This window comes from Columba livia, chromosome 19 (assembly GCF_036013475.1).
Source record: "Columba livia isolate bColLiv1 breed racing homer chromosome 19, bColLiv1.pat.W.v2, whole genome shotgun sequence".
NCBI classification, from domain to species: domain Eukaryota; kingdom Metazoa; phylum Chordata; class Aves; order Columbiformes; family Columbidae; genus Columba; species Columba livia.
This window is the reverse complement of record NC_088620.1, coordinates 1,621,666-1,647,272: the sequence shown is the minus strand read 5'-3', so window position 1 is coordinate 1,647,272 and position 25,607 is coordinate 1,621,666. Positions and strand designations below refer to the sequence as shown.

The 25,607-nt window shown below is 41.3% G+C and overlaps 1 protein-coding gene and 1 long non-coding RNA gene across 25 annotated transcripts in view; one reads left to right on the top strand and one right to left on the bottom strand.

The window, feature by feature from the left end:
• Positions 1 to 9,250: 9,250 nt before the first annotated feature.
• Positions 9,251 to 25,607, bottom strand: part of STRBP (spermatid perinuclear RNA binding protein) — a 58,339-nt gene continuing 41,982 nt past the window's right edge. For 13 of the 24 annotated variants that reach the window (XM_065035467.1, XM_005512986.4, XM_065035474.1 and 10 more), the window contains exons 17-18: positions 24,350 to 24,394; positions 21,361 to 21,807 (exon numbers count right to left, since the gene is read on the bottom strand). In XM_065035467.1, coding sequence (XP_064891539.1) covers positions 21,731 to 21,807; positions 24,350 to 24,394 — 122 coding nt within the window. In that variant the 3' untranslated portion in view covers positions 21,361 to 21,730. Of the gene's footprint in view, positions 9,444 to 10,539; positions 10,594 to 16,547; positions 16,736 to 18,126; positions 18,192 to 18,236; positions 18,261 to 18,900; positions 19,183 to 21,360; positions 21,808 to 24,195; positions 24,395 to 25,607 lie in introns of those variants that run through there. The other 11 variants (XM_021280252.2, XM_065035461.1, XM_065035458.1 and 8 more) reach the window with 6 other exon arrangements.
• Positions 11,314 to 25,482, top strand: LOC110355079 (uncharacterized). Its single transcript, XR_002407453.2, has 3 exons — positions 11,314 to 11,423; positions 21,025 to 21,123; positions 25,347 to 25,482. It is a non-coding gene; the product is annotated as an uncharacterized LOC110355079 (long non-coding RNA).

Genomic DNA, 25,607 nt, shown 5'->3' with positions numbered 1-25,607 from the left:
TTTTGTTGTTTCATTTCATTTTAACAGGAAATTAAATATTTTGCAATATAAAATTAGTTCTCAAAGTAGAAGCAGTAGCATCTGGAAGCTTCTCTAGGGCTGAAGCTAGAGTCATGCTGCAAAGGGCTTTGCTAAAAAAGTCTGCATGTTCTGAGTGTTGCCAACACTGTTTTATATAACAAAATCTAGGGTTTGCTTTGAAAAAAGAAACTGCAAAAATGACCTTGTGCAGCTTGAGGCTTGTGACTCAGTATTTCTCAAACATGTCCAATTTAGAACAGGGTTGGTTTTTTTCCACGGCCCTCCAAATTCTGCTTGGATCTGCAAAATAAATGTAGGCTCGCTCTGCTTATCATCGTCAGTAACAAACTGTGTGGGGTCAAGTGTTGTTCGCATCCTGTTCACTAGGATTTTCTGGTCACAGCTGCATTGGGGTTCAGCCGTGCGACGGGATGGCTGCGCTAATTGGGTCGCGGTGCAGCGCAGGCTCCCCCGGCTCCGCGTGTACTGCAGAGATAACAAGGAGTGGAAATGTATTTTTGTCACCAAAACGACTAAAGGTTACTCTGAAAGCAGCCCTGCTCTAGGAGGCTGTTCTCACACTGTCACTTTTCCAACCGTACTTTTGGTTTAAGGGAATGGCATTATAAGGTTGTGCGTGTCTTTGCTGCTTTGTCTTTCACAGAGGTGCATCCCTTGGTAACTGCAGCTCTGCTGTTTCTCAATAATTACAACTTCGGGAGAAAGCGTGAAGCTAAATGTGGGAAGGAGAGGTGGGGGGGAGGAGGAAGAACTCGAGCCCAAAGTACTTGATCTACTTACCTTCCCCAAAGCGACTGGGAAACAGCGTAGCTTGCTCGTTCCTCCAGAAATGAGGTATTAACAGGAGGAGAAAAGCTGGCTTACTGTTCCGATCTCTTCCACTCCCTCAAGTAAAACTCAAAACTGCATGCAGCATATACTCCGTTTTAGTATTGACATGTAACACGCATTGAGAAACTGATTTCTTCACAACATTTTGTAAATTTCTAGCTAGTTTCTGGTCATTATGGATTATTTTAGATATCTACCTGAAGGATTTTGATATTAGGATATAAATATTATCAATGTATTTCACATCTGACTCCATCTAAAACATCCACAGCTAATTAAGAAAAATGGATCCTGTGCTGAGATGCACATCTTCTGGAGTGCAATGACGTGAAACACAAGGAAGCAGGTCGTTTTGTAAGAGGAGGAAGATGAATTTGCAGATGTTCAAGACTATGATTAAGCAAGGTAAAAAACCCAAAAGACAGCTGCTATAAGCACCAGTGTTTTACACAGCTGTAAAGTGAAAAGGAATGAGCGTATTTGGTAGCATTCTGGCATGCATAAGATGGTTAGTTATTTGCTGGCAGTCAATCACCCTTCTGTTCACATGAGCCTCTGAGCTGGTTTTGTGCACTGAACTCAAGATTAGTGCCCGGGTGCTGATGCTGGGTTTAAGTCCTGTGTGCTCCAGGCTCCGGCTTCCTAATGCTTTGCGTGTTTGTGCTGCACCATTAAGCTTCTTTGGTCTCTAACGTGGTAGCTCTAGTGTTACAATCTCATTTTTGTTGCAGAACTTCTTGGCTGCTCAAGGGTCTGCAGCTGGAAGTGGATACTCAAGTTCTATTAGAAAGTTTTACCTTTAGGCATTGCTGGTAAGCTTTCTTGAAATTTATATAACCACCTCCCTGACTTTTTTTAGCTGCCCTTCTTATCCACGGCAGTGATATAAAGTTCCTGTTATCAAGACGAGGATTTCGCTCCATCTGTTCCGCAGCTTGGCTCGCGTTCATCCAGCCTAACTTTAGACACTCGCAGAGGTGCCTCATGTAAGAGCCTAATCCAGGGAGGCTGCTCAGCCCGCGGGCGGCAACGGGCGCCTGTCCCTGCCCTGCTTGAGCAAGGACGCTCATGTGAGCAGCCAAACCCATGGTCCTTCTTAAATTTAAAAATAACAAAAATGCAGTGTCTGTGTGCACAGTGAGGATTGCCATCTACTTTAAATGTTCCTCTTTTTATCCTCACTTTGTTGTTGTTGTGCAGTATTCCTTCTGTATTACCAATCAAGGACTCTGCCTACAAAAACCTCCAAAACGTTGCTAAAATTCACTGCTGCATGTCCAGATGACTTTGAGGAATGAGATCTTGATTTTGCCGCATTTTCTGCATGGTAATGAAATATGACGTGTCATCTTGTACTGAAGGGTTTTTCTTCGGATAATGTGGCCACGCAGGTGCAGCCCTGTTACAGGAATGGCGGGAAAGGATGGACTGTGTGAGAAGTCTCCTCTGCAGACATTCCAACCCGCCCGGACACCTTCCTGTGTAACCTCATCTGGGTGTTCCTGCTCCATGGGGGGATTGCACTGGATGAGCTTTCCAGGCCCCTGACATTCTGTGATTCTGTGAAAAGCATGATTGCCCCTGTTAAAAAAACATATTGCATTTAAGAACATTGAGTTTAATATTGAAAGTGTTTTCTCTCAGTGTTCTAAGTTCTTGAACATAAGAGCAGCAGAACTGAGCTGACTTCGAAGTTTACAATGCAAATGATTGTCTGATATCGATTTACTTGAGAAGGGGCAGTGCGGAGCACCCGAATTATTCAGGCTGCAAAAGCCCCTCAGCAGCGCCACGCGGCCACCGCCTCAGCAGCGCGCGGCGCCCCCCGACGAGTGGGGGGCAGAGCCCGAGAGTCTCGTAGCGATCTCTGATAGGCTGGCGCTCTGATTGACAGCAGAAGCAGCCCTTGAGAGACGGCGGCTCGTGCGGCTGGTGTTGGGTGTCACCCTCGGCCACCTCCCACGGCGCCATCTTGTTTGCTAGAAGCTTCCCGGTAGGTGGGGCCCGGTGGTGCGCTCAGGGATGGGGCTGTGGGGCAGAGAGAAGGCGGGGTCTGACCGGGCAGGGGGGACTGTGTGTGGACACACACTGATGGTATCTGTGTATCTTGCTCAGAACTGCTTGGCACCCCTTCATCTGAGGCCTTGAGGGCAGTAGGGGCCTTTCAGCATGGCAGTTCCCTCATACCCCACATAGTGTTTGTGGGAATCCGCGTGTCAGGTTGCTCTCCCTGAGCTCTCCCAAGCATCTGCAGTGCCATGTGCTGGTGTCTGCAGAACGCTAGGGCAGGGGAAGATGATAGAGGTTTAGAAAGAAGTGTTAGTTGCTGGAGATCTATGATACTTTGGGGAAAACCTGTGCTGAGCTTGGTAGTGCATTGATGGTCTTTGTGGCAAAGACAAAATTTTGTCATTTGCATGAGATTTCGATGGCCTTGTCGTTTTTGTTGCCCTTCGCAGACAGCACCGTAGGCCCCTCAGGGTGAGGAAGGTGCCGAGGTCTCTTCATGTGCCGCAGCAGCACCTGCTGCTCTGGGGGTTGCTCTTCATACTTAGCACAGTCGGGTTTGTTCCTTTCTTGCGCCAGCTTTGCTGTGAGGCGAATTGAGGCCTCCTGAAGTGGAAAGCTTTGAAATAGGATGTGAGAGCTAATAAAGCACTGTGTGCTTGAACCGTTTGATCTCTAAGGTGATGAGCGGCTGCCTTGTACTGCTCTGCCCATGGCGACCCTGCACAACAAGAAGCCAATCAAATCGCTGACTGCTGAGCAGGTCACAGCAGTTTGTGGTTTCCTCCTCCCTGTTACAGGCTCTGCTGAGTGTTGGTTGAGTTCTGGTGCTGGAACTACAGAAAGCTTGAATAAGGAAAAAAACTCCATTTCTGTAAACGTTAGAATTGCTGCGGCAATGCTTGTATAGATGTGTAAAAGGGGACTGTTTCTGTGCACTACCTTATATGTGTGGAAAAAAATTTAGTACTGTTTATGTGTTTACGAATGTAATGCATACAATGTATTTATACATGGTAAAATTATTGTAAATAGAACTTTTCTGATTTCTATTCCTAAAGCAACAGGAGAAGAATATTATTTATTTGACCTCTCACTGAGGACTGCCAGTTTGCTAACCAGTTTTGTGAAATATAGTTTATTTTTAATTGAGTAATTATATTACACGCTTTGGCCCAAATTGGCATAGATGAAATTGCTGCAGATGGCATGGGGAAAGTCCTGGACCTTGGAAGACTTCTAAAGAGCAATGCTAAATAGCGAGGTTCTTAACAGAAATCATCTTTCTTGAATGGTCTTTTAATGTTAAATTAAATGTTCTCTGTGCTTCTAGGGAGCTAAAATCTGGTTTAATAAAACTCAGCAACTAGGTAATTCAGGCAGTGAATTAGCAGAATCTGTCAGGATGCCAAATAGCATCCAGCCAGAGATGCAGATCTCAAAGATAATAATTTCTCTTTGTCCTGTCTTATCCTTACTACCTGTGCTATTGAGTCTGCTTGGTGTGTCATGTCAATTCTATGTATGTCAGAGAAGAGGTGAAGAAAGGAAGCACTTGAAGGTGCATTTTTCATGCTGCACTTTTCATTTATTTTTTGTTGTTGGTGGCGGTGGTTTTTTTTGCCTTAGGACACTCGAATCTGTGCTGCATTTCTGTGTGTCTAATGATTACAAGTCCTAAACCTTCAGTTTTGCTACAAAGCACCCTCTTTGATGAATATTTTCCATCTTATGATGTGCAGATGTACAGTGTGGTAGAATGCACTGAAGGGTCACTCCTCCCCAGTGCAGGTTCCTTTGGTGCCAGCCCTCACATGAGGTTGTTAGTGCTGGAGCGAGGGCAGCAGATCTGCACCCGGTGGTCATTGCTGTGGTGCCACATCTTTAGTTTGCAGTAGTAGGGACAGAGTGGTTAAATTTTAACGTACATTTAGGCTCTTCTCAATCTAGTAGGATTAGCTCAAATGGTTTTGCAGTGAAGACATCCTATAGCACTATCCTTACGACTTTTTGCTATTTATAACTCTGCTGTAAAACTGCTGCTTTTTGCTTTATGTAGTGAAAAGTTTTTGTCATAACTGTGCCAGGAACTTAATGTTCTGTAGGCAGGTGATGTAGGAAAGATGCCAACCGTTTATTTGGAGATACACTATTGCTGATTGAGCTTTTTCTAAGAGAAGGGTCTGCCTTAGGTTCTGTCCTAAAGGGTATTCAGAACTAGATGTAGATGTAGTTTAACTCTGTGCATGACTGTCTCTGGAGGCAATAACTATTCGGACTACGGGTTGTTTTACAGGAGTGAGCATGCTGTCTCAGTTATGGTGTTGCAGAGGGTTCACCTTAATCAACAGCTTGTATGACAGAAGTCGTGATTTTTAGGCAGGTTCTGCAGTGCTTCAGATGGAATCACAGCGTCTCTGGACTCTCAGACTCCAGAAGGTGCAGAAGTGGTGAGATTTGCAGGCTGCCAGATAGGAGCAGAAGCCCTCATCATGTCGACTGTACAGTTAGTGTATACCATGAATACATCAAAGCTGTGTGTTTAAACTCCCTGCTGTGAGTGTCTGTTAATGCATAGAGTTGTCTGTGGAATCCAGGGTGAAGGACAGGCTTGGAGCCAGATACATAAATTAATTTTGGGAGGTGACACTAGAATGACTCCTGATGGGATTTTCTAATAAATCTGGCCATTTATCCCACCTAGGGAAAACTGCTGCGCAGTTCTTATTCCACTTCTGTGCCTGAGAAAAGCTGGTAAAGTACTTGCTGAGATGAGACTAAGAGCTGTGCCACTGTCAGCTTTCATAATGTGAGCAAAGGGCTTTTATAAATTCTTTTAAGAATACCGTAGAAAACCACCGTGGTTTTGGTGTTTTCTGGCTGATGAGAAAAGAGGGACGTGACTTAATGTCCTTTGTGCCCTGAAGGCTTGCGCCAGTTTAAAGAAGTGGTCTTATGGTAATTTAATTGTGGTGCACCAGACTGAATGGATGGGAAAGAGGAGGAGGATGAAGGCTTGTTGCTTCCAGAGTAGTGTGTATCTGAGCTCCCCACCTACCCAGGGCACGGTAGGACTGCTGCATAATCCCCCTGAGAATTCCTTCTGGAACAAGATCTCATCTAGCATGGAGGGGAAAGGATAGTGTTTCCATGAGATGATGACTGTGTGTCTCCCTAAGGTGTTTTTTGCATGGTATGGTGAAGAATGCAGCATGCTGGAGGGGCTATAGAAGCCTCTGCCAGACTTCTATGAATTATGGATGAGATGTCTGCTGCACAGACACGAACAGCAAACGGTAGAGCTCCTGAGTGCCTGCAGTCTCAGCATTACAGTAACAGACTGTTTTTAGAATCCACTAGCAGCTCAACAGCCTGCTCTGATCTCTTTATGTCTTAAGAAGTTATGTGGGCAAGTTTAGGTTGGCTACAGCAGGATGGGAAAAAAACTAAGTAGGAGATGATACCAGGCAGTTGCACAGTGAGGCAAGATGGATGTGCCCACCTCGTTGTTCAGTCTAGTCAGTATTGTATTACTCCTCCCTTATCTACCCCTGGTTTCATTCCTGTGAGTCTACAGAATGCCAGTCAGCTGCTGGAGTGGGCCCAGCTCCTGTCACAAGCTGTCACTGACCAGCCATTGCCAGGCTTCTGCTGAAGAGCTGTCAGCCTTCTCAGCACCTCCGAGATGATAATCCTGAGGTAGCTTTCTGAATGACCTCTTAATAAGCTCACTAACGTTAAGCATGTACATAGGTACAGTATTATACTGATATTTAGGGTAAAACTGACCTCAGTTTCAGTCAAGTGTTAACGATGTTTTCTTAACTGACTGTGTTCAGTTCTTTGTGGATCTTGCGTGCTAAATATTTGATGCAGCTCTGAATTTTAAGTGACGCATGGTTTAGTGGTTTTTGGTACAGTGGTCCCTCAGCAGTTCTTATGTGCATGACTGTTTGCCACACAACAGCACACTCGGGTGGCTGCACACTGTTTTGATGAGTGCACCAAGTCTTATTCTGGTTATCGTACGTACTAAGCTGTGGGGTTCCATACATCACATTTTATTAAGAGCAATCTCAGCTTTAATCAGCTCACAGCAGTTTTTAATCCTTCCTCAAGGTTGATCTCCTCTGAATTTGATTAACGACCTCTGCACTGAGACTTGAAATGCTGAATTACAGACCAGAAGAAACACTTCTAAGAAAATATAAGGGCATATGATAAAATGACTTCTCTATCTTCCCTTCTAGAGTAAAACTGTTCTGTAACTCCAGGCAACTGGCCATACTTGTATATTCCAGTAAATCTTGTAAATCTTAATGTAAGTTGCAAGAACCACACAATTCTTATGGTATCCTCAACTCTTGCCCTCAATGGCTCTGGACAAGGAAATTGCTCAGATTTGGTTCAGACCTCAGGGGACAAACTGGGACCACAGGAATTAAATGTTTAGAAAATAGAGTGAAATGAGAGGGGCAGGAGAAGAAAAAAAGTTTGAGAGAACCTTACTCGTTCTTTATGTATCCAGTTTATCTTTTAAGAAAATATACAATGAGGGTTTTTTTTTTTTTCTTTCCTTTTTTTTAGCTTTCTTGGCTCATCACAGCCTTCCCTGGGCTTTGCTGTTGCCACTTCCATTGGCTAGTGGCCGGTCATATTTGTGTGCAGTGGCCCTTGCACAATTCAGTCCTGTGTCCTGTGTTCTCTGCCATATTTGTGAAGGAATGCATCCTGCTTGTTACTGCATGAATGTGCTTTAGGTTACATCTCAAAGTCGCAACTTTGCTAATAATAATCTCTAATAAAACTGCAACCTTAGGAAGTGCTCTCTCTATGTTCTGCTGAGCCTATTACCTGACTAAAGTAGAAAGGACTTCTGTGGTTTGGCTTCCCAGGCTTCAAAAATCCTTAAAGCCAGTTTCCTTACTGTAAACAAAAAAAGCTCAACCCAGTCATACAGCCATAATTCCTGTTTACAGAGATAAGCCTTTATTGTGTGCTATTGGAAGCAAATGGGACATGGTTACGGTTTTATATACAGATAAGTCTGTAGCATCGGGTTACAATCAGTGGCATATGAACCAAGATTACAGTGCAGATTGAAGTGTTGTGTACAGTTAATAACAGTGGCTGGCATACACACCACAACACAGAAGCCAAATGAAGCCAAGTGTACAGGGTACAGCATCACGTGAGGAAGCAACTTAATGTACAAAGAGCATTCCATTTACTTTACATTTGCAGGCTTATTTTGGCTAGTGAGTAGATACGGCTCAATTTAAAATTCAGTGTGCAGTTATTTTTCTTCCCACTCAACTGCTACCAAATTAAGACAATTTGAATGTTCAGATTACATTTTAAATGCTATAAATAGCTAAGGTTGTCACCGAATTACTTTATTTGAAGTTGCTTTATTTACAGTAGAGTCAGGAATAGTTTGTCATTGTTCTCTACAGATTACAAATCCCGAGAAATCTTAAATATTTTGAAAGCAGGCTGTAATTAGACCACAAGGATCTCCTGTACTTCATTTGGAAGTTTAATTCTGGGTAATTTCTTTTGAGAGAGATTTACTGGGAAGAAAGATGGAATTGTCCACCATATTACTCATTTGTAGACTTTGTTCTAGTGTTTCAGGTTTAGATAGTTCAAAGGTCATACTTCTTTTTATTCCATGCCATATCCAATCTTAGTGTAAAAATAAACACTGTCCCTCTGTGGATAAATAAATCCATCTGTTGGCTGCAGGTCAGACCTCTATTGGTGAAAGAGATTTAGAAAAATAGACCTTTTCTTTAATGTTTACTATGCTGACCCACAAAGGAAAAGTGAAATTCATTCAAGTCTAGAAACAGAAATACAGTACAAGTGATTTATAGAATTGCATTCCTCCCTTCTACAAACTTGCTGAGCATGAAACACTGCCCCAAAGCACTGCCTCTGTCTTTTCCTTGTCTTGTGGAAGTAATTGCCATTAGAAAAGTAACATCATGCTGCACTGCCAGATTTCGCGTCTGCCTTCTAGTGTGCAGACTGTTGGCAGGGCTCTGCCTCCTGAGCATTCTCTGCTTAAGAGTTCTTTAGATGGATGTGTGGTGGTAGTTTGGGATATACAAGGGGGATGTTTTTGCCCAAATTAGCAGTAATTGTTTTAATGGATTTGACCGATGGTGATATTTGGTGAGTGGAAACTCAACCATTAAAAAAACAAAACAAAAAAAACCCAAGAAAACCCAACAATGCATGAGCTGGACTTGGAAAACACCAGCCTTTCCTCACAATCGCTGCTTCCCACAGATGTCCTTCTCAATAAGGGCCGGTACATTTGGCAGTACAGGTTTCATGCTCAACTTTGTCACCAAGAACTGGACAGGACTTCAAAAGCATACAGCCCACGGGGATTGCTCTGCTGTCGCATTTCAGTGCTTTTGAGAGTCCCCCCACAACAGTGTTGCTCTCTTTGAAGTGCAAGTGTCCCAGAATGGCTCTGGGACAGCTGGAGGACAGGTGACATTCTGGAGTGGAAGTAGTAGTTAAGCACCAGTTGTTGGCCCCTGCAGAGGCTGGAGAACAGAATTGCTTCATGGCGAGCTTGTTGACCTAAAAAGCTTAGTCAGTTTGATCAATAAATATTGACTTAGGGTTAGGATCAGAAATAGGACACTGCACTTTGGAACTGGAAGACAGAGTCAGCTTCCTCCCTTTTCTGTCCAAAAGGAGACTGGCTTTAACACATCTGTCCTTAAGGACCTTTGCGATATCTGATGTACAACTCACTAAGCGCATATGAGTGTATATGTCCTTTTTTCAGGGAAGAATAAATGTATGACTGGACAAAGCTTCGAGGCTTTCTTTTGCAGCCTTTTTAGTTTAAACATCTGTGTCGTGTTGTCCCTGAAGGCATATTTACCCACTCTTAAATTATGCAGCATTGCCCAGAGAATGGCTCTGTAGTTGATTATGCTCTCTGCAGTACAGCCTCCATTTTCTTCCAGTATATGTGTATTTCCATGCAATAGATGCTATTAGAAAACTACACTTGTCTTTATCCTGTTATTTTGAGCAAGGAAGCAGTGATTCTGGTTTAGAAACACAGGAAATAATCTGTACAACAAATCAAAATTTTCATAATTCATATCGCTAACTTTTCAAAAGCTGTACTGTTCTGAATGCTGTTCTTTAGCCCACCATTATTTTGCTTTGAGCAATAATTGCTGTCATCTTATAAACAGTTCTTCATGGAAATAATGGAAGAAGAATACGCACTCTCCTACACTGACTGTATTTTACTGTGTTAGTTTACAGGATGCCCTTACAGAACTACAAGAGCTATTGGGAGTGTGCAATACACACATTTCTGTATGCATAGATAATTAAATTGTAACAGTGCCAGTAGAAAAGCAAAACCTGCCAAGATGGTCCGTTCCTTTTAATTAAGCTTGATTTATATGTGCTTCTTGACTTAAAATGCAGTTAGTGTCCACTGCTGAGATGACACAGTACCCTGAGTAACTTTGTATTGATTATTCTTACACAAGCTTGTGCTTTTCTAAGAACGTAGAAATGAGCACAAAGAAAATAAGTACATCAGGTTGTTTCCATGGAACACTGTTACTCAACTTATTCATAGCAGCTTCGAAGTATGAAGTTGAAACTTACCTTCTGCTGTACTCCCTTCGAAACAGCTGAGTGCTATAATTAACTCCCTTCTAGCTTAAAAAAATAGAAGTGGATAGAATGTCAAAATATGCTTTTCTGGTAAGATGAACGTACTTTGTCATAACTAATTACACCAGTATTGGTGACCTGAAATATGTACATTACAACATGTAGATGTGGAAGCAGTATCTGCTTTTCCTTGTTGCCATGCTGTTCTGTGTTAAAGCAAGTTGTCTACAGTACTGTGGGCTTTGTGAAAATAAGTTACTAGTAGTCCTTGACGGAAATTACTATTATTTCTTTCCTTCCCTTCCCAAAATTCCTGTTGCATGCTATATACACTGCCTGGAGCAGCCTCCCTATTTTGGATAGGGCTGCATCAGGAAATGTAATTTGTTCATTGGAATTTTCCTGTTCTTCCTCCTCTGAAAAACCTTCTGTCCTGGGCTTGTTTACTGAACAGAAAAAAAATTAATTAATTTCCTGTAGTAACATGACTAGCAGCTTTTGGTCTGTTATATGGCTAGCTTAAAACTCTTATCTAATTTCTTACAAACTCTTGAAAAAACAATACCATCTCCCCCTCCTTTTAGTTTCCTGAGGCTCTTGGTTTACCAAAGCAGACATAAATCTCCTGGTTTTACCACAGACTCTATTAACAGACTTGGAGAAGGCAGTGCAATATTCCTGCCAACTTCCTATCCACAGTGCTCAACCTTTAGGGCTGGAGAAGGGCATTCTAGCTTCATTGTCTTCTTTTCTTGCTCTCTCTTGCCTCAGTGTGTTCTACAAGGACCAGATGTATTCAGCAGGCATGTGTTCAACTAGGAGTGGCACTACACGAACGCAAAGCAGCATAAGGCACCTGGAGCTTCTAGATCTAGGTAAGAGGCAGGAATGACGCTTAAGTCTACGCTGGAATTGAAAACTAATTGCAATTCTTACTCATTCCAAATCCCCTGTACCAGTGAACGAAAGGTAGCCAATTACATTCAATTAATGCCTTTTAGTATTAGTGTAATTTGTTCAAGTAGAGATAACAGTCAAGAGGTTTTCACAAACATGCACTTCTGGCTAGCTGTAAAACACTTTGATGTTGTTTACTTACACAGCTTAGAAGAGACTGTACCTTCCATTTGCTTACTGCCACAAACTTTTGAAGTTGGAAATCAGATAAATTCAGTCTCAATCTGTGGTTAAAATTTTTACGTGCTCTTTAAATTCTTGCAACTCCTGTTTCTCAATGGATTATTAATTAAACATGGAAGAGAACTCTCCCACTGAGAAGGCTTCAGTCTTTACAACAGTTTCTGTAGACTTGATGGTTTCTTTTAAAGTACAGTATGTATGACCTTAGATTGTTCAGAGTTAAGGCACCAAATAAAAGATAAAACAACATCTAAAATAAGAAACTTGCTTTAGAACTACACACATCTCCACATACCACTTCTGGACATTTAACTCCTCTTAAATGTCAAGGTAAACATGTGGTCTGAATGTTTCATACACACAGGAACTGGAAAAAAACCCCACTTTCCTAAATTTAAATCTTATACTGTGATGAACCTTTTCTCTTACAAACTCACACAGCTACTTCTGGTATGGCATTGCGTTGCCTACACAGTATGAGACAGGCCTAGCAGAAGCAGCACCCTTTCTCCTAGAAGACCCCAGACTAGAAGAACAGGCATATCTGTCCTACTCATGGTTTCGTATCATCTTAAACATCAGTTACAAAGGAACAACTGAATCGGTCCCATTTCTATGAGCAGAATGGGAAAAAGGAGGATGCTTCAGAGCACTAGAAAACGTGGACATAAATAAGTATGGATTTAGATAAGACAAATAAAGCTAAGGAGACATAAATTCTGGGGTTAAGTAATAAAATAGCTTTGTGATGACAATTCTGTTAATGTCAAACACTTAATTACTAGTGGTTAATGTTGAAGGGAAAGTACAGGTGAAAACTGCTGCCACAGTCCATAGGTGTAGGACTTCAGGGCTGAGTTTCTCCAGTTAATTGCTCTGAAATGACTGTAACAGAGTTTTCACCTTACAGTAGGGATCAGATTCACAGCGAACTAGATGTGCTAAAACAGAAGAATTAAATCAATGAGCCGCTAGACAAGCTGTCTCATATACTGTAGATAGCGGATACAACTATAATACCCCTTTGCTTTGCTTTAAACAAGTCAATGAAGTATCTCATTTTTCAATAGATTTATTCAGTAGGAAGCCCAAGAGGGCCTGTATCCTGAACATTTGAGCTGAGTTACTGTTTTTTAAGATTGTACAACCGTTCTTACAGAACTCCTCAGTGAGTCAAGCAGAGAGCTCGTTTTCGTTCTTCTGATGCCAGAGAGGTCCTAAGTCAGCTTCATGCCCGAGAACAGCAATCTGAACTTCATATTTACGTATCTCATCACGTATCCCAAAGAATCCACTGCAGCAGAGTTCTGTGATTCTTGTGCTGTTTCCCAGAGCCACCGGAAATAGTAGCTGGTTTTATAAGCTGCTTCTGTGACTTGGAACTCATCTGAAGCTGGGACATACTTTTTCCCTTGATTAAGTAACAGGCAACTGTCTAGAGAGAATTTAGCTAAAGGCAAGAAGTTCTAATACTGAATAATACTACCAAGCAAAAGAGACAGAGGGAAACTTATAATTTTGTCTGAGTAAAGACTGAAATACTATATTGTCTAATGGGTCTTCATTTATACGCTTCTGGAGAGATGTTCAGGAATCCCACCACTCGACTGTGATGATCTACAAGCTCTCAGAAGCACAGATGCTGAATTACAAATGAAGCAAGGGACACTTTCTTTCAGGGGATGGGTGACTGAAAAGACAGAGACTGCCAGGCTCACTCTCCAAGACATTGCTGGGACTGGATCAGGGATGGTACATTAAAGCTGTTCACATTTACTGCTATCTTGGAGTTTTAGAACAAGTACCAAAAGTTTGATGTTCCACAGTTGAACAGCCAACAAACAGGAGACTTTTCTTCACAGAATGTCAGGGATTGGAAGGGACCTCAAAAGCTCATCTAGTCTAATCCCCCTGCTGGAGCAGGAACACCCAGATGAGGTTACACAGGAAGGTGTCCAGGAGGGTTTGAATGTCTCCAGAGTAGGAGACTCCACAACCTCCCTGGGCAGCCTGTTCCAGTGCTCTGTCACCCTTACTGAGAAGCAAAAAGCGGCAAAAAGTCTCAAATAATTTTAGATTTGTGCACTTTTCCCCAGTTAAGTTCTTTCAGTGGCTACAAGATAAGAGTTTTTTATTAAGACACACTTTATATCTCTTTTTCCTACCAGAAGGCAAGTGTTGTCATAGAAAGAATCCTAGTCTCCAGTGGTCGGAGATACCAGATCAGTTTTCACAGATCTTTCTAAATGAGTAGAAATAGTCCCTTGGCACATGAGTAAGTTGAAATACTGAATACTTGATTCTCTGAAGATCTTCATAGGCTGATTAAAGGTTTTTAAGAAATCTAGAAACTTCTATGTAAAAGTTCTGTAATTTGGGAGAATCAGTTTTTTACTGGGATGTTAGGAGATGCTCAGAAAAGGCAGGGAAGGAAGACAGAATTCACAGAAGCAAAGGTATTCACTTGCACTGGAAGTCATGGCAGCAGGGTTTAAAGCACATTAAGTGGGAGCCATGACAATTGCTGAATCACCTAATTAGCTCACTTTGGCTACATGACAGCAAATTAGACCGATTAGAAACCACCTACCCAGGCACTAAATTGCCTTTGTGAGGGCTGGATGGTGCACTGTGTCCAACAGAAATTGCTGGGGCAACAGAGGCTGCGTGTTCCACATTCCCTTGGTGAGCGTAGGCTGGCCCCTCTCCATCCAGCTGGCACAAAGCCCAGCAGTAAGGTCTCCATGTTCCAGTTCCTGAACGTGTGCTTAAGGAAGCCAGCAAGCACTGGCAAAGGGGCCAGAATAGCAGGAAGCAGCTAGCCAAGCCCTCCAAGCCAATCTGCTTGCCTTAAAACCTTCTCTAGATAGAACAGCAAACAAGAGCAGCCAAAGGCAAACAAATGCCGTTGTAACAATGGAACAATCTATATTTTAATCTCCCCATCTGTAAATAGCCTCACTTTCCTCCTCCAAGCAGACAACTGAAGCTCACCAGTTGTTCTTCCAAAGTCAATGGTAATGCCATTCACCTCCAACACAGACAACACATTAACCAGGTCAATTCTTTTTGTGAAGCTCTGGCTTCTTTTAATCCTTTAAGTGTCAGACACCCAAATACTCCCAAAATACACCCGATCATCTGGTTAGCTAAAACTAGAGCTAAGGTGGGAAGTGTACAGGCAGACTTTCCCTGGTGTCCTATTTATATATGTACTAATTGAAAGGAACTTTTTTGGAATTCTTTTCCATGAACCAGAAATTCAAGCTATAACATTTCTGCTTCACTGAAAAGGTACAACAAAATAGGCAACAATATGAGCAGCTGCACAAAGCACATTTAACTAGGTTTACATGTTTGGCTGCTGGGTATATCCAGAAATACAAAGCTCAGCCATAAAATAGACCTCTAGTCTCACAGAAAAGGCACTTTAGACCCTGCTTCTGTGAGAAGACTTCTAGAAGAAAACCTCAAGGGCCCAGTGCTGGCTCATGGTCCCTTTTCCCTATGCTGCTCTCTAATAGGTCATTCCCCAACTTATACTGGAACCTGGGGTTGTTCCTACCCAGGTACAAGACTCTACACTTGCCCTTGTTATATTCCATTACATCTTTCCCTGCCCAACTCTCCAGCCTGTCCAGGCCTCTGATGGCAGCACAGCCTTCTGGCGTGTCAGCCACTCCTCCCAGCTTGGTGTCATCAGCAGACTTGCTGATAGAACACTCTATTCCCTCGTCCAAATCATTGATGAATATATTGAATAATACAGGCCCCAGTACTGCCCCCTGAGGCACTGCACTAGATACAGGCCTCCAAATGGACTCCGCCCCACTGACCACAACTCTCTGGCTTCTTCCCTTCAGCCACTTCACAGTCCACCTCACTACCCGCTCATCCAGACCGCACTCCCTCAGTTCAGCTGTGAGGATGCTGTGGGAGACTGTGTCAAATGCCTTACTCAAGTCAAGGTAGATCATGTCCACCGCTCTGCCATCATCCACCCGTCTTGTTATGTCCTCATAAAAGTCAATGAGTTTCGTCAAGCACAACTTCCCCTTGGTGAAGCCATGCTGACTGCCCCTAATGACCCTCTGATCCCTGATATGCCTTGAAATGGCAGCAAGGATAAGTCATTCCATCAGTTTCCCAGGGATGGAGGTGAGGCTGACCAGTCTATGATTACCCAGGTCCTCCTTCTTGCCCTTTTTGAAGACTGGAGTGACATTTGCTTTCCTCCAGTCCTCAGGCACCTCTCCTGTTTCCCAAGACTTGGCAAAGATGATGGAGAGTGGCCCAGCAATGAGACAGGTTCCTAGGCAATCTTGCGCCTTAGGATCTTATCACTGATTCCAAGTGGCTGCAAACCCCAGGATTTAGGAGTCTTACGTACACTGGGTATTTCACGTGTCAGGAAATGGTGTCTCTCCTTCTGAGAAGGGGAGCAACAAAAGCAAGGAGACAAATTTCGTTCGAAGTACATGCATGATGAACAAAAATGTATTAGAGAAATTTAATACCTTTTCAGTGAAAAAAAGAAGATCCAACAAAGCGAGAATTTTAAAAAAGCAGAAGAGTGGAATCTTAGGATTATTAGAGTTAAAAGGGTAATGACAGAAAAATATGGAAATCAAAGCACTAAGCATAGTCAAAGCACTCCTGATGGAAACCAATACAAATGGATTAAGCTGCCAAGTACAGGCCACAAAGAAACAGATCAAATGAGTCAGCAAGACATTTTATTAATCAGTCCTTGAACTGGACAGTCTTGTCAGGCTGGCATCAGTTAAGCCTAGGAAAGAATACTCCAGAGAAGTTCATTATAATGCACCTTAACATTGCCTTGACGCATAAAAAATACTGTCTTCTGAAGGAAACAGAGCAGCCCGCTGCTCCGCTGTCAGCACTGCTAAGCCTGACAGGCTGAAAGAATGAATTGAATTTTAAGTGAGCTTCAGACCAAGCCCCGAGTTTTCATCTGCTGTTATCTTCACGGTGCAAATCTGCACCGCCAAATGGCAAGGACGTTCTACTGGCTCTTCACTTGCACCTGCAAATGTAATCAAATGGTTCTGTGCTTTCATGGCTCCTGAAGTTCGTTTCCCCAGGTGCAAGTGTATAGGCCACTTGCAAGATCAGTTTTCTGCCAAGAGCAGCAAAGCTAACAATATTTAACAGCTATCTTTCTATATCTGGCTATGAATTCTATCCAGACATGTCCTGAGTTATGGATAACCTACACATGCAGTTATTTACTGAACTAGATGTTTTCAATACTGAAATGAAATCTAGTTTATTTTTGCTGTTATATTTTGATGCAAAACAACAAGCTCTGAGCCTGATATACTACTATATATTCCGTAACAAGTGTTTTCCTGTTTTACATCAGTATAAACTGTGATCAATCAGGGTTTTTTAATGCTTTCATCTCTGAACTGAGACCCTAAAATGCTGTTAATAATACAACATCATCAACTCCCTCCCTTTTGCCCCCCTCCCCCCCTTTTTACCTTTTTAATATTAAAAAAGTTGTTTCCAGCAACTTCAAATACTGCAGGTACTGCAATTGTGCAGTACTGTACTATGCAACTTTGCATAACACAAGGTTATATAAAGGCAAATTTAAAAAAACCCACACTAGTATTTTAAAACTACACATATCATGTGCACCATATAGGTCATAATCCAAAACAATTTTAATCCAAGTAAAATATTTGTTAAAACATTTACTACAGAACTAAAAATAGTTATTTATGGGTGGCTGTATCCTAATTTCTAGCCTTAGAAGACCACAGCGAGGCAAATTACTCATGCAGAGTTAAATCACTGCCTGCCTTCCTCTCCTCCCACTGCACCCACAAGAGGGAAGCAAACCTGGCTGCTTCATTAATTAATTTGGCCTAATGTAATTTGATCTCTGCAGATTTTAACTGTACTATCATCAAAGTCTTTCATTCTTCATTTGGAGTTTAGCTTTAATAGCTTAGGGAAATAATTTCTCTCTTTATTAGTTAGATAATATCACACATTCCACTTCTCCTGATAACCATGGTGCAGCTTTCGGTGCAGCCACGGCTGTGGTTTGGTACCTCCCCGAATGTTCTCCCCAGGTATGCAGGGAGGGTAGTGCCTGACACACAGGGTCAATACAGCTTTTAATGCTACACAAGAGAAAAATATTCGAAGGAGAACAGTCTGTTGATAAACCCAAACTATTTCTTAAAAGTGTTAAGTAATATTTTCTTTTTTAACTGAAACGGGAGTATTTGAAGTGGCCTTGAAAAATACAAAGCTGGAATTCAGACCTATGTATTATCTGTTCAAACATTTAGTTAGACAAGACAATAAAAACATGTCATATACAAGATTGTCACAGGTATATGAGATTATTAGAAAAAAAGCAATAAAAATATTCTTTAAGCTGAAAATAAAATCTCTTACCTTTTATATCACGATCTCAGCTTACAGTCACTACATTTCTGCTTATTTTATACAAGTGCATATGGCTATGAAGGTCCGGAGAGAATGAGAATAAAGTGGTATTAACCTGCTGAAAACTGCTTAAAAGTCTTAAGCTGCAACATATAGATGTTCCAATACCATTTAAAAAAAAAAAAAAAAATCACCTTTCAGTTATTGCTGATTCACAGTCTCAAAATATCCACATACAAATATTTAAGAGGAAAAAGCTCAGTAAATTTATAGCAGCAAAGTTTTTTGAACTGGATGTTTACCAGATAACTATGTTTTCCTATCACTGGTGATGATTTTAAGAGACACAAAAGCTCTCTATTGGGAAGTCAAGTTCAGGCCTGCCCTTTTTGTGCCTCATTTAATGATGTGGGGAAGAGAGAGAGAATACAACATTTAGTTAGGTTTTGGAAAAAAAATATATTCTATGTTTTTTCTTCTGCCTTTTTGCTACATTTCATGTCCGCAGACGTGCACAATGGTACAAAGCACTACTGCTGCAAGAGTGACCATTGCAAGTCTCTGTAGCAATTTTTATAGGAACCATGCAAATACAGTCATAGTATTAAAACTGTAAAGTACTTAGCTAGTGAAAGTGCAGCATTCGCTGCTTAAAGCAGGCACTCCGCTAGGTTTTGTTGCTTGGTTTTGTGCTTGTTCCCCCCCCGCTCCCCACCATACCCATCTTTCCCTTCAGAAGTATATACACATCTATTGCTATGTACCCAAAGAAAGGACTGTGGCTTGGAGTAAGTATTGCTTTTCGTTAAATGGAACAAAATTCCACAAGTGAGAAAAAGCATTAAAAAAATAAAAGAGAAGGAAAAAAGTTGAGATTCCACGTCTGAAGTTGAGAAATCTCAAAACGAACCACGTTCTTGCTTTTAAGACATGTACAAAATGCCATTTCGAGCCACACAACCTGATGGTTCTAGAAGTCAGAGAAGAAATCTTGAGGGCCCAAGTGAATAATAAAAGGTGCGATGCTGAGAGGCTGGCAATAGGGACTGTCAATGAAAAAACCACCTACAGTGGGAAAAGAGCAGAGAAGCAAAAACTTCATGTTAATTTCAGAGAGACTGGCTGAAGCTAAAGCTCCATTTAAATTTCTCTGCTCTTTCAGCTGCAAGTGGAATTTTCATTGTAAAATGGGCACTTTGAATTCTATGAAGGTATTGAAACATCTAACACTTCCAAGGTTACCACTTTCTAAACAAAGAACTGACAGCTCATTCATATTTTCAGTAAAGCAGAGAAATGTAAAATATGCAGCAAGGGGGCAAGTTTACAATGTGGTTAGTAACTCCCAACAAATGACAAAAATAAAAAATGACTTCTATCAATCATCTGAAATGACTGCCATCATGTTGGAAAAGAGCATAGCGCCCTCCTTGGTTTTAAAATAAGAGCAAGTTATTCAGCTTATGAATGTTCATTTTATAGAATTGGTTCAGAGAATATTTTGTTGAGAATTTTACAAAGCTGGGGATTAAAAAAATAACTACAAACAGTTGCCAATCAGGGGAACTCCAAAAGGGAAGGAGGGAGGGAAATCTGTGCAGAGGCAAGATTCCTTTAATGAATATTTGATTACGAAAAACGGGCTCTTATCAGCCATGCTTTTTCTGCTCCGTGATGGCTTCCTTTCATCCATAGGCCAGCAAAATATATTGTGATTTACGAGCACCACTCATCTGACGACATCCCCAAGACCCTGCTCTTCAGCACTAACATGTGGATGACGACAGCAGGCTCACCACTACTTGTCAATACACCTACAATTTTTATTAAAGTACCACCAACACCAAATGAAAGTTAGAGCTATGGCAAAAGAAAAACCATTTAAGATGTAAACACAATCCTCAGCACAAATACTTAGCTTAACAGCTGCAGTTAATTCCAAAAAAAGCAGCTTGTTACATAAGCCACAGCTTATTAAGCTTTTCTAATGTTTCTTTGCCTATAATGGGGGGTGTAGGGGAGGAGGAACTTTATGTTGCTTTAAGCACCGTTCTTACACTCTCTTGATATACAAAGCTCCCCCGCCTCAGCAGCGGAGCATGTTGGAGAACAGAGTGCATCAAGGCAAATCTTTAGAAGAGCTCGAACTAAAGCAAACCTACTGAAAAGCAATGGGTGAGGTCTGAGTAGAGAAGTGCAACCAACAACGCTGCTTATTTTGTGGGGTGATACCTTAATAAAGACTACTTGGCACCCGCGTTAGAGCCCACAGCAGCTTTTAATGCAGAAGTGGTGGAGCTGGGGCCTGCCCTGGAATTGCAGACAGGTGCACGCGCTCCTCGGCGCAAAGAGGATTCCCTCGCTTTGAGCACCAACCCTTCGAGAAGTACTGGCCTATGGCTGAAGTGTGTCACTTTTCACAGCAGCACTCAACAAGAACTGGGACAATTAAATAGCAAGTTTCCATGGGGACCTTGTTGCTGCTTTAGATTCTTATAAATGTAAGGGGGAAAGAAGAAGCCTTTGTTTTAGTATAAGATTGACAACTAAACTGCTTTCTGTAGCAATGGTGGATGGAAAATCAAGGGTGGGCAGACAATCTGAAAGTGAAGAAGGCCACAAGAACAAGTGCAATTTTTTAAAATTTTTTTTCTCCCTTTTTTTTTTTTTTTTGTAAAAACAGAAAAGAAAGGAAAACAAGTCATTTTTTTGAGCTCTAAAGAACCTGATTGTAACATTACTGTTGTCCTTTCTCTGGGCAATACAGACTTAGCTGTGCATCCCTGGAATTACATAACAAGAGTCCGTCTGTGGGAGCTTCCTTTGTTCAATACTTATTTCACAGAATGCAACCTAATACAGAGAGACGGCCTAACATTAACTCCGTTGGTTTTGTTTGTTTTTCAGTATTTCGTGTATGAGTGAAAATCCTTCCTGGATAATTAAGACTGTGTCTAAACTCACAGTTACAGTAATGCTGATCTCAAAGACTACGTGGAAACTCAGGTACTGATGTTTAACTATAAAAAATAAGATAAAACAATATTTTAACCCATATTTTACTAAGTTTATTACACACCATAATTACAAAGTTAAATGTTAACTGTGAAGTTTCTATTGTGTGGGGTTTTTTTTTCTAATTTTTATTTTTTTAAGTAACTGTGCCCTGTATTTAATAACCCTACAGCAAGTACAGGTCATTAACTGAGTCTGTGTGACTGCATGAGGAAACAGGCAGTACTCTTGTGTTACAACAAAACAGTTTATTTGTGATCAGTGTTTTATATTCTATACATCCTTCACAAATTTAATTTTACATAATTGGATACTTCATTTAAAACGTAAGATTTAAGCTTCTAGTTCTTCCCTATAACAGAAGGCTGGTATAAGTTATTTGAAAATGAGGTAACATTTCACAGAACATTTTTTTTTCAAGTTTTAGAGAACTAAATTTGCATTTTGTTAAAATCAAAAAGTAGGAAAAAGATGTTTCTTTACAAATGACTTTGCTCAAGTATGTGTTCAAAGAAAACAGGATAAAAAGGCTTTTTTCTTCTAACATTCTGTACTGTACTGTGTTGTTCAATCAATAGGAATTAGCTTCTGCCATTTGCTAAAAGAATGAGTAGTGGGGAACAGGATATGTTGGGAATTTCATAACTGGTAACAGAACCATTCTCTTGGGTAAACCTACAGAGAGAAGAAAGGGAGAGGACTCCAAATAAGTTTAGCGATCCAAAAAAGTCAGACAAGAGCTTACAGTATTGTTCTCATTAACCTTTTCCAGATCAGTCAATCAATGTGATTTTAGGGTGCAGAGACCCATAAACAATAAAACTTCAACACTTGGCACTATTTCCAACAGATGATGAGCTTAATGTTTGCTTTTATTTTGGTTTTGGTGTTTGGTAAAATTAAAGTAAGCAGAACTCTCAAAAGCAGAGTGTGTGCTTGGACTTGAAGCTCTATTTCATCATCTCTATGATAATTCATCTCTGCTATCTCGTTCTATGCTCTGAGTTAATTTCATAGGCCAATTACAGTTGCAGACACTCTAGACAGGCACTGCTGTTCATAAAGGAACTCACAGGGAAACTGTTGAGCACTTTTGATAAGCATCCAGGTAGGTCAGCCAAAAATCAAGCACCTACACTAAGTTCTGCATCTGTTTCATTATTCTGCATCTCCTCTCCTGTATTGAAGTGGCAAATCTGGAAAGATTAATATCTGCCTGATTTCATGATTATTACAGAGTTCTTGTGGCCTCGCAAACTTCTGCACAATTAAAAGTTTTTTTTTGATCTTGCCTATTTAAATTCTAGTATTTAACCTATGTATCCATTTAGAAATCACAAAGCAGCAACAGCAGGTATTCCAGAGCACCAGATGATCAAAGTGAAGTTTCCCAACATGCAACAGCTTACAAAGGCAAAGAGACATGTTTACCTTACAGCCAAAAAGCATTATCCCAGTACTTCGCATCACAATTGTAAGACATTAAAACCAGAAACTCTTTATGTGAAAAATGGGGGCATTCACTTCCACAATGCTTTGAAGTCAGTGATATGTCACATATACACAGCTAAGTGATTAAAATACAGCTCCCAGAACAGGAATCATGAGAAAAAAAACCAAAACAACCACAAAGCAGAAGGAATGAATGAATGAAAAAAGCAAGAAAAGCTGACAGCAAAGTTGGTAACAATTGTACTCTTTCCTTCAGCAGGGAAAGGATTCCTCATACGTCACTGTGGGTCCCTGCTTGTAAAAATACATGTGTGCAGGTACCACTCATCTTAGTTACAGTCAGTAGCTATGGCTTGGAAAGAGCCAAAAAATAAATCTGTATCATGAAGTAAGCCCTCAACTAAATTTCCTTTCATTTTTCCTTGAGAAAATGTGTAGCTGTTCCTTGTGTACTGCAACAGAAGAGAACACATGGCTGTCAGCTGCTGTGTGTTAAAGCGCACGGCCAGTCAACAGGCCAGGAGTTCTAAAACCAGAGAGGTTTGCTTCAGTTTTGAAGGGAGAATCCCACAGTCTAAGTGCCATCCTTGGGCACATTCTCCTTCCCCTTTCCGTTGCAGGAGTATAAAATAGGCCAAGCTGATCTTAGTCAAGAAAAGTGAACTTCCACTGTTTCTAGCTTCTAAAAGAAAGTAATGAAATCAATGTTTCTAAATATTTTAAACTTTTATAATGTTATCAGGGGAGTTGGTATTGCCCAAGCTATATAAATTTGAGAGTAACAAGTAGTATGAATGCTACAAAAGTTAGAAAATTTGTAGCAAATTGCAGGCTTAGTTTCCTGTATGAAAAACCGCAGGCCTAGAACCATACTCAACTTGTGATGTGAGCAGCAGGGTTTGACCCAGCCGGGGCCGGGCCAGGACGCGGGACTGTCTCTGGGGGACGCGCTCTGTGTGCCCGGACATATCACTGACTCCAAACTGCTTTGCTCCCATTGCCACATAAACCTCATTCAAAGTAACCAAAAGGGCCGGTTAGAGGTATGCATTGTTAGTCTAGCATAAAAAACAAAAAAGCTGCCGGGTAGGGAGAAGCCAAGTTAAGAAAACCCTTCCATCAGAGCTCTCTGAGTTTATTTACAATCTTCATGAAAGTAGTGCTTTGCCAGCCTAATACCACTACGTTTCTTAGTCAAAAGCCTTGTGGTGAATTACCGTGTCCTCGCTTCCTTGCAATCTGCGTGCTAACGGTATCTGCTACACAAACCCCATTCTGCTTGTCCCAAGCAGCAGTGTTTTAGCCTGCAGGGGAGGTGTATATGCACATACTGTACTGGAGATTTCAGAGAGTTGACAGCATTAAGGAGCTTTGTCCACAAGCCACTTACACTTGGGGACAAACATTTCAACGTTACTGTTACGCCATTTAGATAAATATTGGTCAGAGAGGCTGAAATAGGCCCTTCGGTAGTCTTTGAATGGAGCACAGATTGGCTGTAAATAGTAGGAAAACTACTTCAATTCAGTTTCAGTAGGAAAGGGAACAGGCAATTAGAACAAGCAGTCCTTCCACAGATCAGGCAAAGCATAGGCAAAAAAGCTACTCCAACCAAAAAAGAACCACAAGGTTATGGCATAAAAGTGTTGTTGTTGTCATGGTGTAAGAGCTTTAATCTCTGAATTTCTGCTTGGACTGCCACATTTCGACTGCCACAACAGTTTCGATATAATTTCTAATTTGTTAATTATTGGGCTATACATACCGTAAGCTGGTGCAGCTGTACTGTACCCATATGGTGCTCCATAGCCTGCAATATAAACAGATAAGGGATGGGTTTCATTTCCTACAGTATCTGCAGACGGTGTTTGCACCGCGGCACACAGGGAGGGACCCGTTCTGGTACAGGAGGCAGGACCACAGATAAAAACAGCTCACACTCGTATGTACAAATTTTGCTGTAAACACTAAAATCCTTCTTCGTGGTCACTTGAGGAACAAGCTGCCCAATGACTTTATTAAGCTTCAGGATCAGAGAGTTAAATTGCACATTTCACTTCAGTGGTGTTTTCTTTCAACTGAAACCCTTAAATCTGTATTGTCCGAGCATGGAGTGGGCATGGTCCAGACAACCCATCTTTGCTTATGTTCTTCCTAAAATACAGATACAGTCTAATGCAAAGAATGGTAATTTTCCTCAATTCCATTATAAGGTAGAGAATGCTAGATACCTATGGCAGACACCACATCATCATCAGTAAAGTTCCTGTGAATTCTGCTTTCTCTGCCATTTCTAACAGACAAAAGAAAGTTTCACAAAGAACATATGAACACCTCAAGGCAAACAGGGAACTGTATATTTTTTCCAAAGAACTAAGCGTAACTTTGGAGCGAGACAAAAAGCACCAGTGGTAACACAAGTCTTGGTTACTACATCTTACTGGTTCGTGAAGGCTTTACAGTTTGTTTTTCTGGTGGGATCATTTGTGTCCATCACAAAAAGCAAGAGATTTCTGAGAAGAATAGGGGATGAAGAGAAATAATCTGTGAAGGCCAAGGCAAATAAAAGCTTAACAATTACAGTGACTAGGAAATTAAACCTATTTCTGGAGTAATTCCATGCTGGCAAGAAGCATGCCCCTGGCAGGTTAAAGTGTCTCATAAATGACTCCGTGGGCAGCAAGACAGTTCCAAACACAATGTTAACAGCCATTAAAAATGAATTACTGGTTTTTAATATTTATAATTACATCAACATACAGGAACAATGAAGACAACACGCTGTCGACTGTGCCAGGAAGCAACTCTACCAAACAAGAGGGCTCTGCTATTAGCACGTGTCAGCTGCTGAGGGGCATGATCATAGCTCAGGCTGTCATCCAAACACTTGGGCATGAGGAATATAACTTTTATTTTTGGAAGCTATTGGATTTGCTTTGACTAAGGAATCTCCAGCATCCCATTCTTACAGATCTGTGATTCTTATTCCCAAGTAAAAGCAATGCCTAGATTCCCTTCACTTC